Below are 15,482 nucleotides of genomic sequence, written 5' to 3'. Positions count from 1 at the left end.
AAACGCGTTTTAATAACGCCTAATCGGAGAGGTAGAACGCGTCGTTAGAGAGGCCTCGCTCACTAAACGCCCAGCGCTCGCTTCACCCAACACAGCAAGTTATCAGTGCAAAGAGCTAACCCGGTTGGGAATTCTCCTCCCGAGCGCGCCGTGCCCAAGGACCGGGAACAAGCGAGGCTCCCCCGGGCCCCACCGGGCCCGCGCTCCCCCCGGGGCGCGGCTCGCCCAGCTCCCCCCTCCCCGCTCACCTGGTCTCCGGCGCTGCCCTCTCCGGACATGGCGCGGTCTGTGGGGCGCGGGGGGGGTGCCCCGAGCGAGGTCAAACAAAGCCCCTTTTCGGGCGCTGCTCCCGCCGCGGCCGCGCCCGGCTCCGACCGAGCGGCAAAATGGCGGCGGCGCCTCAGGGACGGGGGAAGGGGGGAGGCGGAAGTGCGTCATCGCCGCGCGCGGGGGCGGGCGGAAGAAGCCGCAGAAGGGGCGGCCATGAGGGAGGCGCCGCCCTCAGTCTCTCCTGCCCTCCCTCCATCCCCGTTCCATCCCTGTTTTCCTCTCTCCGTGTCTCTCTCGCTCGTTCCACGGCGGCGGGGGAAGGACGGAGCCCCGCCGCGCGTCCCTGAGGGGTGGCCGAGCCGGGCCGTGGCGCCCCGCGGTGTCGCTGTTCGCTCCCATCGCTCGCCCCCCCCCCTTCCCCTCCGTTACCCCGGGAGGGCCTCTGAAACCTCGGGAGGTGTTTTTGTTTTGTTTTATTTTTTACCGTAGCCGTAAAATCAAGCCCTTCGCGTGTTTTAGACTTGAGCACTTCGAGAGCGCTTGAGACACGGAGCTCGCGTGTTTTAGCAAAGGTTGGAAGTTCTCAGGCGATGATTCTTTACAGGGAAGGGCTCTGATGAAAGCGGAGGCGGCTGCTCGCACTCGCGAAAGAGACTGATAAAAGCGAGAAAGAAGACAAAGCCCAAGGAGATGAGACCGATCCTAAGCCTTGAACCATGTCCAGAAGGCAGAGCCGAGGGGAGAACAGTTCGAGGGGGATGCTGTGGGAGGAGGTCGGGTGGGACAGGTGAGGTAATCCTCGAATCTGTAATTAGAAAGCTGCATAAATCTACGAAACCGGCGTGACTGGAGGTGCATCCCGGGAAATCTTTTTTCCCCCTTGCACCTGGCACTGCAAGAAACTTGTGTGCTTTTTTTTTTTTTTTTTTTTTTTTTTGGCTTTCTGTACTCAAAACGCGTGTGACGTATCCGGTTTTTGGGTTAAGAAACGCTGAATAAAGGCATTTTCTTACCAGCTGTAAATAGGCTGCTCGGCGGGCAAGTTTTGGTAAAGTTCAAGCTCCAAACGACCACCAGAACGCCCTTTAGTGACCACAATTAGGACTTCAGAGAATTTCTTAGAGCTCATTAGCATATGTATGAACTTTATGAGATAAGGCGTGAATGTGTTGAATATGTGATATCGTAAATGAATCCACGCGCGTGATCAGAGGAGCGATCCTCCCGTGTGGCTGATAATAAAACCAATGCCTGGCCGCTGACGCTCTCAAATTGAGCCTTTGGGGGGTTTCTTGTTGCCGATTTACAGGGGGCAATTCCACCTCCCCCCCGAGCTCCTGCTCGTCGAGGAGGAGACTTCGAAACACACGCGCTCAGAGGTCGCTGTCTCGACGGACCTCGAGGGCACGGGAGGGGCAGCTCCCCTTAAAGCTGCTTCATTTCATTTACGAAATATTCACCCACCCTGACCGCGAGGGGAAAGGCTTTGAATCAGAAAAACTGGGCCGTGTGATTAAAAAATAAAAAAATAAATAACTTAAAATCACTGGAGGAGGCTCGGCAGGTAGCAGGGTGAAAGCTGACTTAGCTGCCCTCACAACAACAGTGTGAGTGGGTTTAAAATTGTGTGAGAGTCACGCAAAGAGAGACGTGGAACGTCTCAGTGCTGGTGCCGTGGGTCCCTTTCTGCTTCATCTTCCAACAGCGGTCACTTTCTTAACCACAGAAACGCGTGGAAAGAGGACACGAGGAAAACATCGGGTGTAACCTGAAGCTCCACCTGGGAAAAGGAAAAAGGCAGCAGGTAATAAACACTTATTTGACTCATCTGGGCAGTAACGTTTTTCTTCTCGGGGTTTTGGTTCTTCAGAACTGAAGTACAAACATGCCTGTTAATCTGTGGTGATAAGATAAGCTGTCCTCTTCTTGGAGAACAGTGATTTTGTGAGCCTAATTTGTTGTTTTTTTAGGGGCTATTCCTTCCGTGTCACAACGAGACTCACTTTTGAAAATATTCGATGAATAATTAAAATTTCTTTTCCCCCAAACCCCTGCGTTTCTAATTCAGCAGTGCATTGTTTTTCCATCTCCCATCTAGGAACCAATTCCTTCAAAGTAATTGCTCAAAGCAGTGCTGGTGAAACCCCTAATTAGACAACAGGTATGTTGTTGTGGGACTGCAGAGTGTCAGCTGGCTCACTGGCCTGGCTGAAGTTTTTTCTGGCTCTTTGGGTTGTTCTGATTTTAGCTGCTTCTGTTTTTGGGATTGACTCCTCGAGGTTTATAGAGTGATAAAGGTGTTTTTGGAAGGTGACAGCACCAACAGCATCTTATCTAATGGAACGAGTTAGTGATGGGCAAAATAAGTGATGCCCGACGTCATTAAGACTTTTGCTCCCTCATCCCACATAATAATAACAATAATAAAACAAGTCAGTTTGAAAAGGTTTACTTGTCTTATTATAAAAGTTAGAGTTTAGGTACAGCAGGGTTAGCTTAACTCAGGTTTGGCCTCTCTGTAGCTTAAATTTGGGCCTAATACAGAAGTGCCCTGGCTTGGAAGTTCATGTTAGTTGGCCCATTTGACAGGGCTGATTTGGAGCTTCCTCCCTGATGGCATGAGAGCAAATAATGAGGATGCAACAGCTCCTGAGTTGCCAATTCCTTCTGCACAGCCCAGAAGGTGTTTTGGGATGGGGCTGTTCCTTCCCTCCCTTCAGAAGCCGCGTCATCTCCCGTGGGGCAGCTCAAGGCCTCCCTTCCCGGGGTAGCTGGAGCGGTGAGGACATGATTACAGGCCTGGCTGCTCAGAAAGGCTGCGCTTTTAATTTTCTGATGGTTTGTGGTCCCAGAGCAAGAGGACACTGTTAATGCCTGCTGTGCCGTGGTGATTCATGCTTAGCTCAGTAAATTGGCACGAGGCTTAATGGCAAGCTATGAGTTAGCAGGGAAACTTCCCTGGGTTCCACTGCTCTGGGAGGGAACGCTGCAGAAATCAAAATCAAATCTGAAGAACTGCACACTGTGAAGACTGCTGTGCCTACAGTTCAGGGGTACTCATGTATTTCTGCAGAATAGAAACAAAAACGACGTGTCACTTAAAGCTGGGAGAAAATGAGATCTTAAATAGGTGTTGAACCCTAAAGGCAGCCGTGCCGAGGTCTCGGCAAACTGTAAGTGAAGCAAACTTGGAAGGGAACTGCTTTCACAGTTGGGGTGGTGGTTATCAAACAACTGACATGCCTGTCTTCCAAGCGATTTCAGCTGCCACAGCAGATCATTTTTTCGTGCTAGTTACGAAATCACGGGTTTTGTGCAGCCCTTTCAGTGCAGCTCTCTAACTGCTAACAACCTTATTTTCCAAAGGATTTGTTCACAGATGTAATTACGTCTGCTCAACGCTGGAGAGAAGGTTTTCAGCTCTTGGATTGGAAGTGCCACACTAATTTCTACGTGTCAGTGCTGACTGAATGCAGAGGATGCTGGGGATTGTCCCTCCCCGTGTTGTCACCGTGCTGTTGGAGGCTGTGGGCTGTCCCCCCTCCTCCAAGATGAGTTTCAGCAAACACAGGGTGAAGATATGGTGACCTGAAGGCTGAGAGACCCCGTCTGGCTCTTGCCCAGGGGGACAATGGGCCCTGTTGTTTCCTCAGCTGAGAGCTCTGCAGTGCTTGAGTCCCCCCATAGAACCCATAATCAGGCCTGTTGTGTTTCTGAGTTGACAACCCCATGGGAGTTGGTGGCACTCTAAGTTTATGTTACCACAGGTCAGCAGAAATCTGTGCCCTGTAAGGAACCTTTCAGCTGACAGGAATGCCAGTGTCTCAAACTATTTCTGTGGGTAGGTGTGGCATCAGAGCAGTTGCCTGAACGATGTTCTCTGAAATGCTTTTCTTTCTGGGCATTTTCTCCCTCTGATCACCGTGTCACGGTGCTGCAAAGAGCCTGGTTGTGCCCTAAATACGTGATTTGCTGTGCTGAAGGTAAATGGGAGCACTGAGCCACTTGCTCAGCACCTGAGACTCAGTCAGAGACTGCTGCAGGCAATCTGTGCCATGAAGGTCATCCCAGCAGAGGTTTACAGTGTGTGAAGTGCAGAGAGAGCCGTGTATCGTGAAAGGTGTGTGGATCAGAGGAACAGAAACGGGAGTTTTAACAGCAAGAGCAAAATTGCTGTGTCCCCTGTTGCCAGTGAATCAGGCCTCATGATCACAGCTTGTTATGGAATTAAAGAGAAGGGGACCAGTGACATGCACTGGTAAATGATGTGTGGGTAATGCTGTGAAAGGAAGTTTCTTTTTTTTTTTTTTTTTTTTGCAGAGCAGAGAGAAATTTGTCAGGTTTTAGAATTAGTTTATCTAAGGATTGAAAATAGTTTAGAAATGTAGTATATAAGCAGAAAACAAAGGTGAGTGGATTAGTGAATAGGGTGATTAGTAGAAAATAATTACAGGAGGCAACATATTGCAGTAATGTATTTTAATAGTGTAATAAGAGGTTAAAATTCTGGATTGAAGTCTAGCCTCCTCAGCATCAATTCATTTGCTTCAATTGCCTATCATTTAATGCTATTTAGTACAGTATTGCCTCATTTATTTTTTGTAAGCAGCTTTTCAGCTTTCCAAGGAAAGTATAAACAATCCACACATCATCCAAACAAGCTTTTTCTAAATCTTGCTCTGTTTTCACTGCAGGGTTCTTTCCCAGTGTGAGTAGTTGTTGCCTTTCTAGAACACTACTTGCTGCTGTGGATCAGTATTGGTATTCATCAGTGTTCATTAATGTTACCTTGAGGATTCTTTGGAAAATTTACCATAATGAAATTAAACCTGAAGCTGGATCTCTCTGTTCAAAGCTGTATTTTAAGGATGAAACGTTAAGCAGTGAACGTAGTGCTGTAAGTTGTTTAAGCCAACAACTGGATATTTTCTAAGGCAAGGTTACATTGGGGGTTTTTTCCTTAAGATTTGTGGGCAGGTATTTATGGATGTCCCATTTGTAATGCACCTTCAGTGAGTGTAGCATGTCCTGAATGCTGTGGCTGTGTGGTCTGCGTGCAGATCAGTGTGAAAATCAGAGAGAGACAAACACCCATCAGCTCTGACCAGACTGACTTTCCAGGCAGAAAAATTAGGAGAAATCTAGAAAACCTCAAATTACACAGCAAAGTTAAAACATAAAAAACAAAAAAACCCAACACCAAAAAACTCCTAAACCAACCAACCAAACACCCAAACTCGCAGCAACAACAACAACAACAAACCCAACTGAGAAATGCTGTTTGTTTGCGTCCTGGGTTAAAGTGGAGTCCAAATCAATCCTCGCAGCTGGAGGGAGGGAGATGAGGCGACGTCCTCAAAATAGCAGACTCAAAATGCGTTTAAGGATCACTACATCTGCTCCTGGGCTCGTCCCTGTGGGCACCGGGTGTCCCGGCACTGCCTCCCCCGGGAGGTGGCAGACGAATACCAGGCACGGCTCGGGCTCGGCTGGACGAGCAGCGCGGACCTGGCAGCCTCCCAAGCACAGAAAAAAATGGCACGGCACTAACGTAGCTCTTTTTTGGGTCTATTCCAGGAGTTTTCCCCGCCGCGTGACTCTCGGACACCAGAAGTGTGCCTCTCTGTGAATCCCGCTGTTGAGTCACCGCTTGCAGCGATGATGAGTCATTTTTAAAGTATTTCGGCTTCACCTTATTTTTTTTGAAAAAGTCACGGCGCGGTTCGGGTCTGAGGGTATTGGCAGCTGATAAGAAAGGCAGAAGCATATGGGAGGAGAACAGAGGCATCAAAGGATGACTGGAAATGAAGGAGGGAACTTGCCAATATTTAGCGTAGCAGTCATCCGATGAATAAAAAAGAGAACAAAACGAGGTGGGGCGGAACATACTCATTTCTAATTGGTGTTGTGCTTTTGCACACCAGTATTCAGCCTCAGCTGTTCTCTGGTGGATGCTTGCTCTGGTTGTAAAGACATAGAACCTTTTTAAAAATATAGTGTTGTTTGCAGTTATTTCTCACTTAGAGTCAGCGATACAAAATTTAGTGTTAGTTGAGATCGTTGGATGTGATACTGTAGTGCTTCCAAAAATGCTAGTGATTAGCAGCGAATAAAAATTGACTGTCTAAGCGTAGTGTTGCTTACACTCAAATGCCTTCTACTTAGCTGAGTAATCCAACCATCGTAAGATGAGGGTGTAAAAGTAAGTTTATAAGACATCAGATGCCATTCATTTTCATAATTCTACTGGAATACGTAAACACACAACATTACAGGGTTTCCACCTCGGGCTGTTTAGGGTAGGACTCTTGTTTTCTTAAATGCCACCTGTCCACAAAGGAGGAAATTCACCCTGCTGACATAAATCCTACCTATTCAAGCGCCGTGTTTGTGCAGCCCGGAGAAACAGGAAAGGTGGAACTGGCCAACCGGTCCACCTGTAATTGGGGGTGGGGAGGTTGCTATGCAACTATAGTATTTAATGTTTTGCTTGAAAGCTCAGCTCCAGGAAACGAGGGTTTACATAAGAATCAATCAATCTTTCTTTCTTTCTTTCTAAGTTTGTTTCTTTCCATTACGGAACAAAGCTTGCTTGTTCGATTCAAGTGCATCGCAGGCTCTCAGAAAACTAAAGGCAATGTGAAAGAAAGCAAAGTTTGGGGTTGTTTTAAGCTCCTAATGTTTCTGACCCCTGTGCAAATCTGTACTGGTGGTTACCTAGCCCAGGCTTAGACCTGCACGCTGCACTTGAAATCCCAGCTCCACACGAGTTCACCCCTGTGTAAATTTGCCTTGACAGATTGCACGCGCTCTGAATTAGGGATTGTGTCTTCATATTTATCCAGGAAGCATCTGGGTGCCATGGTGATCACACCAGACAAGCAGACAGGTTAATTTATGCTGGATGTTAACTGCAGTGCTGGGGTCTTTTTCCATAAGAAGCTGGCGTTCTGTTAACAGTGCTGTGTTGTCTAGTAAAAGCAGTGATTGAAAGTGTTCTTGTGTGCTATTTTTTTTAGTAAATTAATAGGGACACAAAGCTAAGGGGATGCTTTTATGTTCTCTTTATTAGCTAAGCTTGCAGTTAGCAGGGAAGTGACTGCATTTGGACCTGTCTTGATAGCTCAATCACCACATGCCACAGTAGAATTTGCTTTGTTGTGTTTATGAAATAATATAACACTGCACTTTGAAATCTCATTTGAGGGAAATGTCTCAGGCTAAATATAAGAAAAAATACCCTTCAGGTCAACCGCCTGAAAAGTATTGCCTCTTCTAGGCAGCTCTAATTACATATTGATTGTATTTAGATCTTGCATTACAGTTCACTGCATGTTGCATTCCTGCATTTGTTAATTTTTTCCTTGTGTTGTTATGACAGTTTTTTAATAATAAGACACCAGTGAGCGTTTCCTTTGGAGCAGTCATTTCATTTTATTAGCATATGGAGGGCAATGAGGCGGAAAAGGGAATGTCCTGCTTATATATTAGTTCTTATTGCAACTAGTAACTTTCCAGAGGCTGTCTGGGGACAATTCCTGAGGAAAATTCCTCTCTGTTTATGGTACATAGTATCACTTACTGGTTGTTAGTTGCCATTGCACAGAGCAAAGCAGTTAAAGCTTCACTGGTGAGCTACAAAGCCAGGCCATAAAGCAGGTCTTACCATATCCCTGCCCATGGCAGAGGGTTTGGAACTAGGTCATTTTTAAGGTCCTTTCCGACCCAAACTATCCTATTATCATATATTACTGTAGTTTTAGATGCATACGTGTTGTCTGTCTGTGTAAAATTACACAAAATGTAATGGTCCTGCAGGGATTTAACACAAAAATGAGTGTGCTGTGGGGTTTTATTATATTTCCTTGCTCCTTGGCCAGAGATGATGTGTCTTTATTTCCCAGCATTCAGGCTGCCTGTTGTCACTCTTCTTGCAGTCGTTTGTCTTGGTTTTGTTTCTTGGAAGAGAAGAACTAGGGCTGCTGTGTATCAGGAGCATCCATTGCACTCTGTGAAAAGCAGATTTTCAATGCAAATTTGGTCGAAAAGGAATGAACCCCACAACTCTCCCTTTTATTTCCAATTTATTTCTAATTCCTTAGAAATCATGAGCACAGAAGGTTGTCTGTATCCCGGAACAGCTTGGAAGTGACCTGCATGACAGTAGGTTTGACATGACAGTAGGTTTGGGAACGTTGTCAGCCCTAATTACCTCATAAATCCAAGCTGCCATTGCGACAACTGTAGCTTTCCTGGTTAGGAACATATTGCCAGGAGATTTGAAGCAATTTACCACTAATTGTTTGCATGGAGCGGTAGAAACATGCCTGTGGGCTGTCGTTTGGACGCTGAAAGCACCCAGGGCACTTTCTCCCAAAGCTGAATGCTCTGTGGAAAGCTCTGGACCTGCTGTGGGTCAGACTGAGCGAGGGAGAGCCTGTGGAATCACAGAATCACAGTCCATGCCGGGCTGGAAGGGACACACAGGGATCATGGAGTCCAACTCCTGGCCCTGCACGGGACCATCCCCAACTGCTGTGGCAGGACAGAACCAGTGGGATCCGCGAATCCGTGTCAGTGCAGTCTGACAAAGTTGTGCTGATGCTTTTGTGGACTTCAGCTCTAAAGCGGCTTCTGAAATGCCACCGCTGTCTCCTGGCAGAAACGCTGCACGCCTGGAGAGCAACAGGTCTCCAGCTCAGTCATTAGGGAGAACATTATCAATGTTACATGTTAACTTTGTTACTGCTAGAAAATTCTTTTCAGGACCCTCCTTTATTTATTCCACCATCCCAAGACGGCTAGGGAAGTCATTCCTTAATTTCCTCAGAGTGCAGTCAGGAAATAACAGCATGCTGTGTGAGCAGCGTGGCTCTTGGAAACACAGAGCCAGGCTGCTCTGTTTGTCTACGTGCTGCTGAGATGGAGGGCAGGGCAGCAGCCTGGAAAGCGTGTGGTAATTTACTCCTCGGTTCAGGCTCGGAAGGCGGCGTTAGGGGAGGATGATAAGCGAACTGATGACTGTGCATGTGTGCGATAGACAGAAGGATGGCACGTAATAGCGCTATTTGCTCATCAAAAGGGCGTAATTGTGTTTGGGAACCGAGAGACAGCAGGTTTGGCTGGTTGCGTTAAGAGTGCTTAAAGGACTTGGTGCATTGTGTGTGTTATCGAGCTCTGTGTGCTTTTCTTCCAGCGGTACCTCTGTCCTCACACTTTGCTTTTTGTTTCCTCCTTTTCTACGTGACTCATCTTTGTAATATGCTTTTGCTACAATTATCTGCTGGGTTTGGCGATGAATCCCATTTCTTCCTTTGCTGCTCTCCTTTTCAGGTTTGCTTTGAGAATTCATCAGTTGATGAATTCAAGACCCTTTTTTTAATCTCGCGTACCAGTTACCAGTGTCAAAGAACCACACCTAAACTATGTGCTAAACGAGTAGGTATCTTTTATTTTACAGATTCAGGCCTGTAAGGGGAAGCACTGCTGTATGCACTAGAAAGCACTGTGAGAAATGTAAGTTAATGCCAGGAATGAAGAAATGCCACAGTTTTGCATAGAGTGGTAAATGATCCTTACAATCGTGATAAATTTCAAAACTGTGTTTGCTTAGCTTTTCAAAGGCCTCAGAAGAACGCTGCGGATTAAAGACTGTTAAGGCTTGTTTTATCCCTCTCTTTTGTACTAAAAAGTTGGAGCAGCTGTCACTCAGAACCACTGAGAGAGCGTAGATGAAATACATTTTAAGTATCTATACAGATTTTTAAAAAGCCTGTAAGTGCATCTACATGCATATATAAAACTGAGGGAACAACTTCAGATTTTCTTCCTCAGCTGAGCTCTCTGGTAGCATTGCCATCCATTTCAGTAAAACTTCTGAGTGACAGAAAACAACAAATGACCGAGAAATTCCACTAATGTAAGAAAGAGGAACGAAAAACAAGCAACTCTTTTGAGAGAAACTAATTTTTTACATTTTATTTTTGTGAATTCAGGAAAAAAACATTACTCCTAGCGATTATCTGGATCCATAGGATTCAGTTAAAATAAATTTTTTTGTGTTTTAGAAAGGTTTCAAATAAATACATTTTCCCATTGTATTCTGAGACTAAGAGGTAAGGGAATGCTTTGGGCACTTGTAAAATTATAAAATTCAGAGAAAAGTTTATGTTGCTATTTTGTGATCAATACTTATAAATAACTGTAGAATACTCTTTATAGGTGTTGTCCAGATTTTTTACTGAGGATAAAGAGGAGATCTAATTAGTTGCCCTTCTGTGTAGTTCTTTCCAAGCACTAATGCAGTTGACTTCTATTAAAAAAGGACACATACTGAAAAAAAAAGTTAACAATTAAAAATTAAACCTGCCATAGACTAAAGTGAATACCAGGAGCTCGAGGAAGGAGAGAGTAAGGAAGGTGTAATAACCCCACTTTGCTTTCTCTTTATACAATTTTTGTAAATAAAAAAAGGTGAGATACAAAGCTAAAATCCTCAGTGTGTCAAGGCCTGTCTCTCTGTAAGGAAGGGATTGCTCCTTTCAAATCATGGGCACTCTGGAGCCAGCACTGAAATTTATCATCAAGTCCATCTCTAAGGAGTAATAAATGCTTAAAATGGGAGTGTGATTTGAAAAATACTATAAAAATAAACAACAGCCAGACCTGGGCTCACCATTACTAAGGAGGAAAAAGAGTTTGTGCTTTCCACATGACTGTCCTTTCATGTTGACTGTTGGATATTTATTCCTTCTCCTTAGACTGTCCTTTGGATTCAATTCTGATCCTAGAGAAGTTAATTGTCAAGCTCCCAGGGGTCTTTGGTTTGCAGAGCTTCAGCTGCAACATGGGTTTGTGGCGTGTTTGGGGTGGCCATCCCGTTCCAAAGGAGGTGCTGCTTTCTGCACATCAGCTCTCTCAGCTCCTGTAGACTGTTTCATTTTCCCCCTGATTGCAAGAATAATGTCTCATCCCCAACGATTACTGTAAAAATGTGAAGAGGTGCTGTAGTTGTTCCAGAGCAAATCGTGGTTTTGACACCTATTGACCCTTCAAATCCTTTTAGGAACTGGCTACCTTTGAAAAAAAAAATCATAAAATCATTATTGAGTTGGCTCTCTGGCCTGCAATCTTCTGCCTGTTTCCTGAGCAGAAAAGCAAAAAGGCACTAAAAAAAAAAAAAAAAAAAAAAAGAGCATTCAGACCAGACTGGTCTGGCAGCTTTAGGCTGTTTGAGTAGGGGAAAAGTAAACAGCTTTTATAAATAAGAATCCTATTGCAAAGAGTAAAAGCAGAAGACAAATCAGTTTGTTTACTTGCTTACTTGCTAAACTTTCCCTTCCAGCTTTTGAGAATCCTGTCACATCCAGCTCTGCTGTTCATAAAGCATCTGTCCTGCTTTTTGCATTGCTGGTTTTGCTACCAATGGTGTGCCTGCAGCTCACCAGTTCCCCCTCAGTATAGGCTAACTCTGTTACAAAGGCAGCATATGAAATCCAGAAAGTGGTTTTGGGAACTGTAAAAGATCATTAGCCTCGTGGGCAATGAACTGGGATATTTTCCTCACAGGATCCAGGATCTTCCCTCTTCTCTCTCAAGGCTAAAAGGAGCTTTTCTTTCTTTCCCCACTTTATTTAATTTTTTGTTTTTTTCTTCCTTACAGAACATCTGATTTCATAAATTACATTCAGACAGGGTTAAAAAATAACAAAGTAGAAGATATTTAGGAAGAGACTTCAAACCCAATACATGCACTCTGGACATTTATCTGGGATAGTTTGTGCCAGTGCCTGGGTCACCCTGCTCTGCAGAGCACTGAGATTTGCACGTGGGACACAGCCTGCTTCATATTCTCTTTGAAAATGTGAAGGTAAGAAGTAAACAGGCCCCTCCCAGACACTACTGAAGTAGCTTTAGCACCACAGACTACGTGCCATGGTCCTCATTAAGTTGTGCCCTGGTTTCCTCAAGTATCCCAGTGTAGGAGTTGTTACTGAGGCAACACAAGGACTACTGTGCAGCTCCTGTAAAAACAAGTCACCAGGGTGTGTCAGGCATCTGCACACACACACACACACAGTGGCTCTGCATTAAAATTTGCCTTTTTCTTTTAAGTTAAGCAACTGAGAAAAGCAAAATGGGGGTGGAAACAGTAGTTTAAAACAGAATAGTTAAAGGCTTTTCAAATATTTTGATTTTATGTTACTCTTCTGTGCTTTGCTTTGGGTAGGAGGGAATAGAAATGCTGCCCATTAGCTGACCTGAACCTGTGTGAAGCTGCCTGGTGGGTGGATTTGTCGAATGGAAGTTGTCTTCTCTGTAGGCTGAGCAGAATCCTTCTCAGGCTGGCCTGGGAAGAGCCATTTCTCTGCTCTACGTGGAGAACTTTTCTCCATGGAGCACCAGCGTTTCACCTGTGCCGTCTGCACGGAGGTGTGGAGGGACCCAGTGGAAGGGTTCAGCCACGCTGCTCGAAGCAAGTGTGGCTGTGGGAGTTGAAGTGGTCTGCTGGAGTCACAGCTCTCACATTTGGCTGGGAATAGATGGGAAGCAGAAACCTTCCCAGTTAGCCCCAGATGGAAGAACAGACCCTACAGGCAGGCAGCAGGCACAGTTCTCTCCTATTAAGTCACGAGTTGCATATAGTTGTTGGCCTAACCTTTCTGGCTTTTTGTGTGTCTGTATAGCACCTGAAAATAGAAAGTCTGATGTTTGTGTATTCGCCCCAGTTTCGTATTTTTAAAGCACGTGTGTGTATATATATATATGCATAAAAATATGTACAAAAATATGTGTACAAATATGTGTGACAGGGCCCTTTCATGGTGATCCCTGACCCGTTCATTTACATCACACACAGAGCTGGCTCCCATTTATCTGCTCAGTTCCCTGTGTTCACATCCACGTTGCTTTTGCTAGTAGGGTGGGCAGAGACTGTACCTGGAATTACTGGTACCTGTAATTCCAGAGACTGGAATTACAAGGCACCCAACGGGCTTCCTGCACGTGCCACCTCTTGGAAAAAACCTAATTGCTCCTACCCTTCCTTGAAGCAGGGCATGTGTAGGTGCTGTTCTATGTTGGCTTCCATTCTGAAGTCCTCCTGAAAATCCCTGAGTATCAAAAGTATGAAAGGCAGGCGAGCCTTGCAAGTTGTTGCCCAGTACAGGTGAACCTCCAGATGTGTGTTCTGTTCACATCCTGCATTCTGGAGCACCTTTATTTGTAACAGCTAAATTTTCTGATAGTGGCAGCCTCGGGCAGGTAATGTGAGATCTCCGTGTCGTGGTGCTTGTTGGGTTGGATGATTTCGGAATTACTTGTTTTTGGCAAGCTGCTCTACGTTGCCTGGCTCTTGTTCCTCAGGTGCCAGAAGCGGATCCCAGAAATAAAAAGGCTCCTTTGAAATGCACCCAGGTTTGTGTTGGTAGGATAAAATGGCATAGAGACACTCTGGTTGCAGAATCAAGATTAAGAAAATTAAACAAAAATGAAGGTTGAAGTGCTAGAAAGAGGAGAAATCACTCTAAAGACTCTGAGCTGCTGATGGCCGTAAGGTTGATAAGGCTGAAAATTACCTTCCTGATCCTAAATGTATGCTTAAAATGCTGAAACCAGGAGAGTGTCAGGGTACTAATGTGTGGCAGCATCCATGTGTCTGAAAAGGTTAGGCAGAAACAAAATGTGCTCTACTCAGGGAAAAAGGGTACAAATTAGGGGTTTATCTTCATGGGGTGTCCAAGGAAAGTCTCTGCATCTACTGACTGGTTTCTGCATGGGCTGCCACATCCGTTGATCTCCATGCACTGGTTTTATTGTAGCAGCATGAAGGGACTGGAGAAAGATTAGCTCTGAAAAACAAGTTTTAAAATAATTGCTTTAGAGCAATTTTGAAAGATTTTTTTTTTTTCTTTTTGTTCCCTTCAACCATGAAATGGAAGTGTCCCGCTGATGGCTCCTGCATATTTTTTAATTGAATAATTAACGTGGATAATAGGCATTCAACAGCGTTTTTGTTGATAATCACTGGATTTAGTAATCTCCCAGAAGGTGGGATGATTCAGAATCTTTTAATGCCCCAAAATAGAAGATAATTAAAACCCTACACACACAACTTGAAATAGAATCGAGTACAAATGCTGAAGAGGGAAAATTAGAAAATGAGCTTGAGGGAAAAGGATGGGGAAGGGGGTGTGGGGAATAATAGTCCTAAGTACTAAGAATAGTAAGGATACTTACGAAATTGCATTTTGAGTACTTGAAGTTCTCCTTACGCTGCCACTTGCTCTTGGAGTTAATTCTCACAGCAACGAAGAACTGACACAAAGCAGATCCCTTTTTTCTTGCAAGTGCAAGGTGTATTATTTTAACATTAAGTTTTCCTCCTCTGCAGGGGGTGGAAAAAGAATCTGCAGGTCACAAATCTGTAATTTACTTGAGTAGGTGAAGACAGTCACGCTGGCCTGACCGGGCACAGGAGGGAACCCAAACAGAAGGAGGAGTTAATAATCTTATTTCCAGTGTCCATAAAACAAGGCTATTAATTAAACTTCTTAATGAGCCCTGTTTTTACAGAGGTATAGAGGACACTTGAGACTTCACTGTTCACTTCAAGGAACTAGTGATCAAGTTCCTGTTGGCACAAGCAGGGTAGAACTGGAATTCTCTCCAGTGTGCTTCTCTGCCAGACTCTGCCTGCTAAAATAAATGAGCCTGTCTTTAAAACGTTATTTGCCGGCTTTGGAAAAACAGATGCCGGACAAAGGCAAACATTACCGGCCAATTTGGAGCCTCCTTGTGGTCTGTGGCAAAAATCTGCCGTGAAATCAGGAATCTCTGGGAGTCTTCCCAGCGTGGAATAGCAGAAACGTTGCAAGTCAGTAATGCCGTGCGTTGGCAGGACTTCGAGGAAAACTCAGGCTGTCTCTTTTGGGATCGTGGTTGCCTCTAGAAAGTGTAGCATTGTTTTCTGTCTCGTAGCAGGACTCTTCTGCAGACAAATCAAGAGCAAAATCAGGTAGAAGTGGCTTTGGAACGCTGCTCTCAACGAAAGGCCGGACTCAGTGCCTGAATTTTGTGCATCAGGTGGTACTGAGAGCTCCCAGGAGCATCGTGTACCCTTCACACAGCACAAAAAAGGAAGAAAAAATATATAAATTTCTCCATCTGGGGACAAAGTTGTCAGAAAGGGAGTGAGCAGGAGGACCAACCCT

General features: G+C 45.0%; 1 protein-coding gene across 1 annotated transcript in view; it reads right to left on the bottom strand.

The window, feature by feature from the left end:
* CSTF3 (cleavage stimulation factor subunit 3) overlaps nt 1-413 on the bottom strand; it is a 40,345-nt gene extending 39,932 nt beyond the window's left edge. The window contains exon 1 of the mRNA XM_050334958.1: nt 249-413. Coding sequence (XP_050190915.1) covers nt 249-278 — 30 coding nt within the window. The 5' untranslated portion in view covers nt 279-413. The remainder of the gene's footprint in view (nt 1-248) is intronic.
* Nucleotides 414-15,482: the final 15,069 nt, after the last annotated feature.

This window comes from Myiozetetes cayanensis, unplaced genomic scaffold, assembly GCF_022539395.1.
Source record: "Myiozetetes cayanensis isolate MyiCay16 unplaced genomic scaffold, myiCay2020 scf6-25, whole genome shotgun sequence".
NCBI lineage: Eukaryota > Metazoa > Chordata > Aves > Passeriformes > Tyrannidae > Myiozetetes > Myiozetetes cayanensis.
The sequence above is the reverse complement of the archived record's forward strand: the minus strand, read 5'-3'. Positions and strand labels throughout refer to the sequence as shown.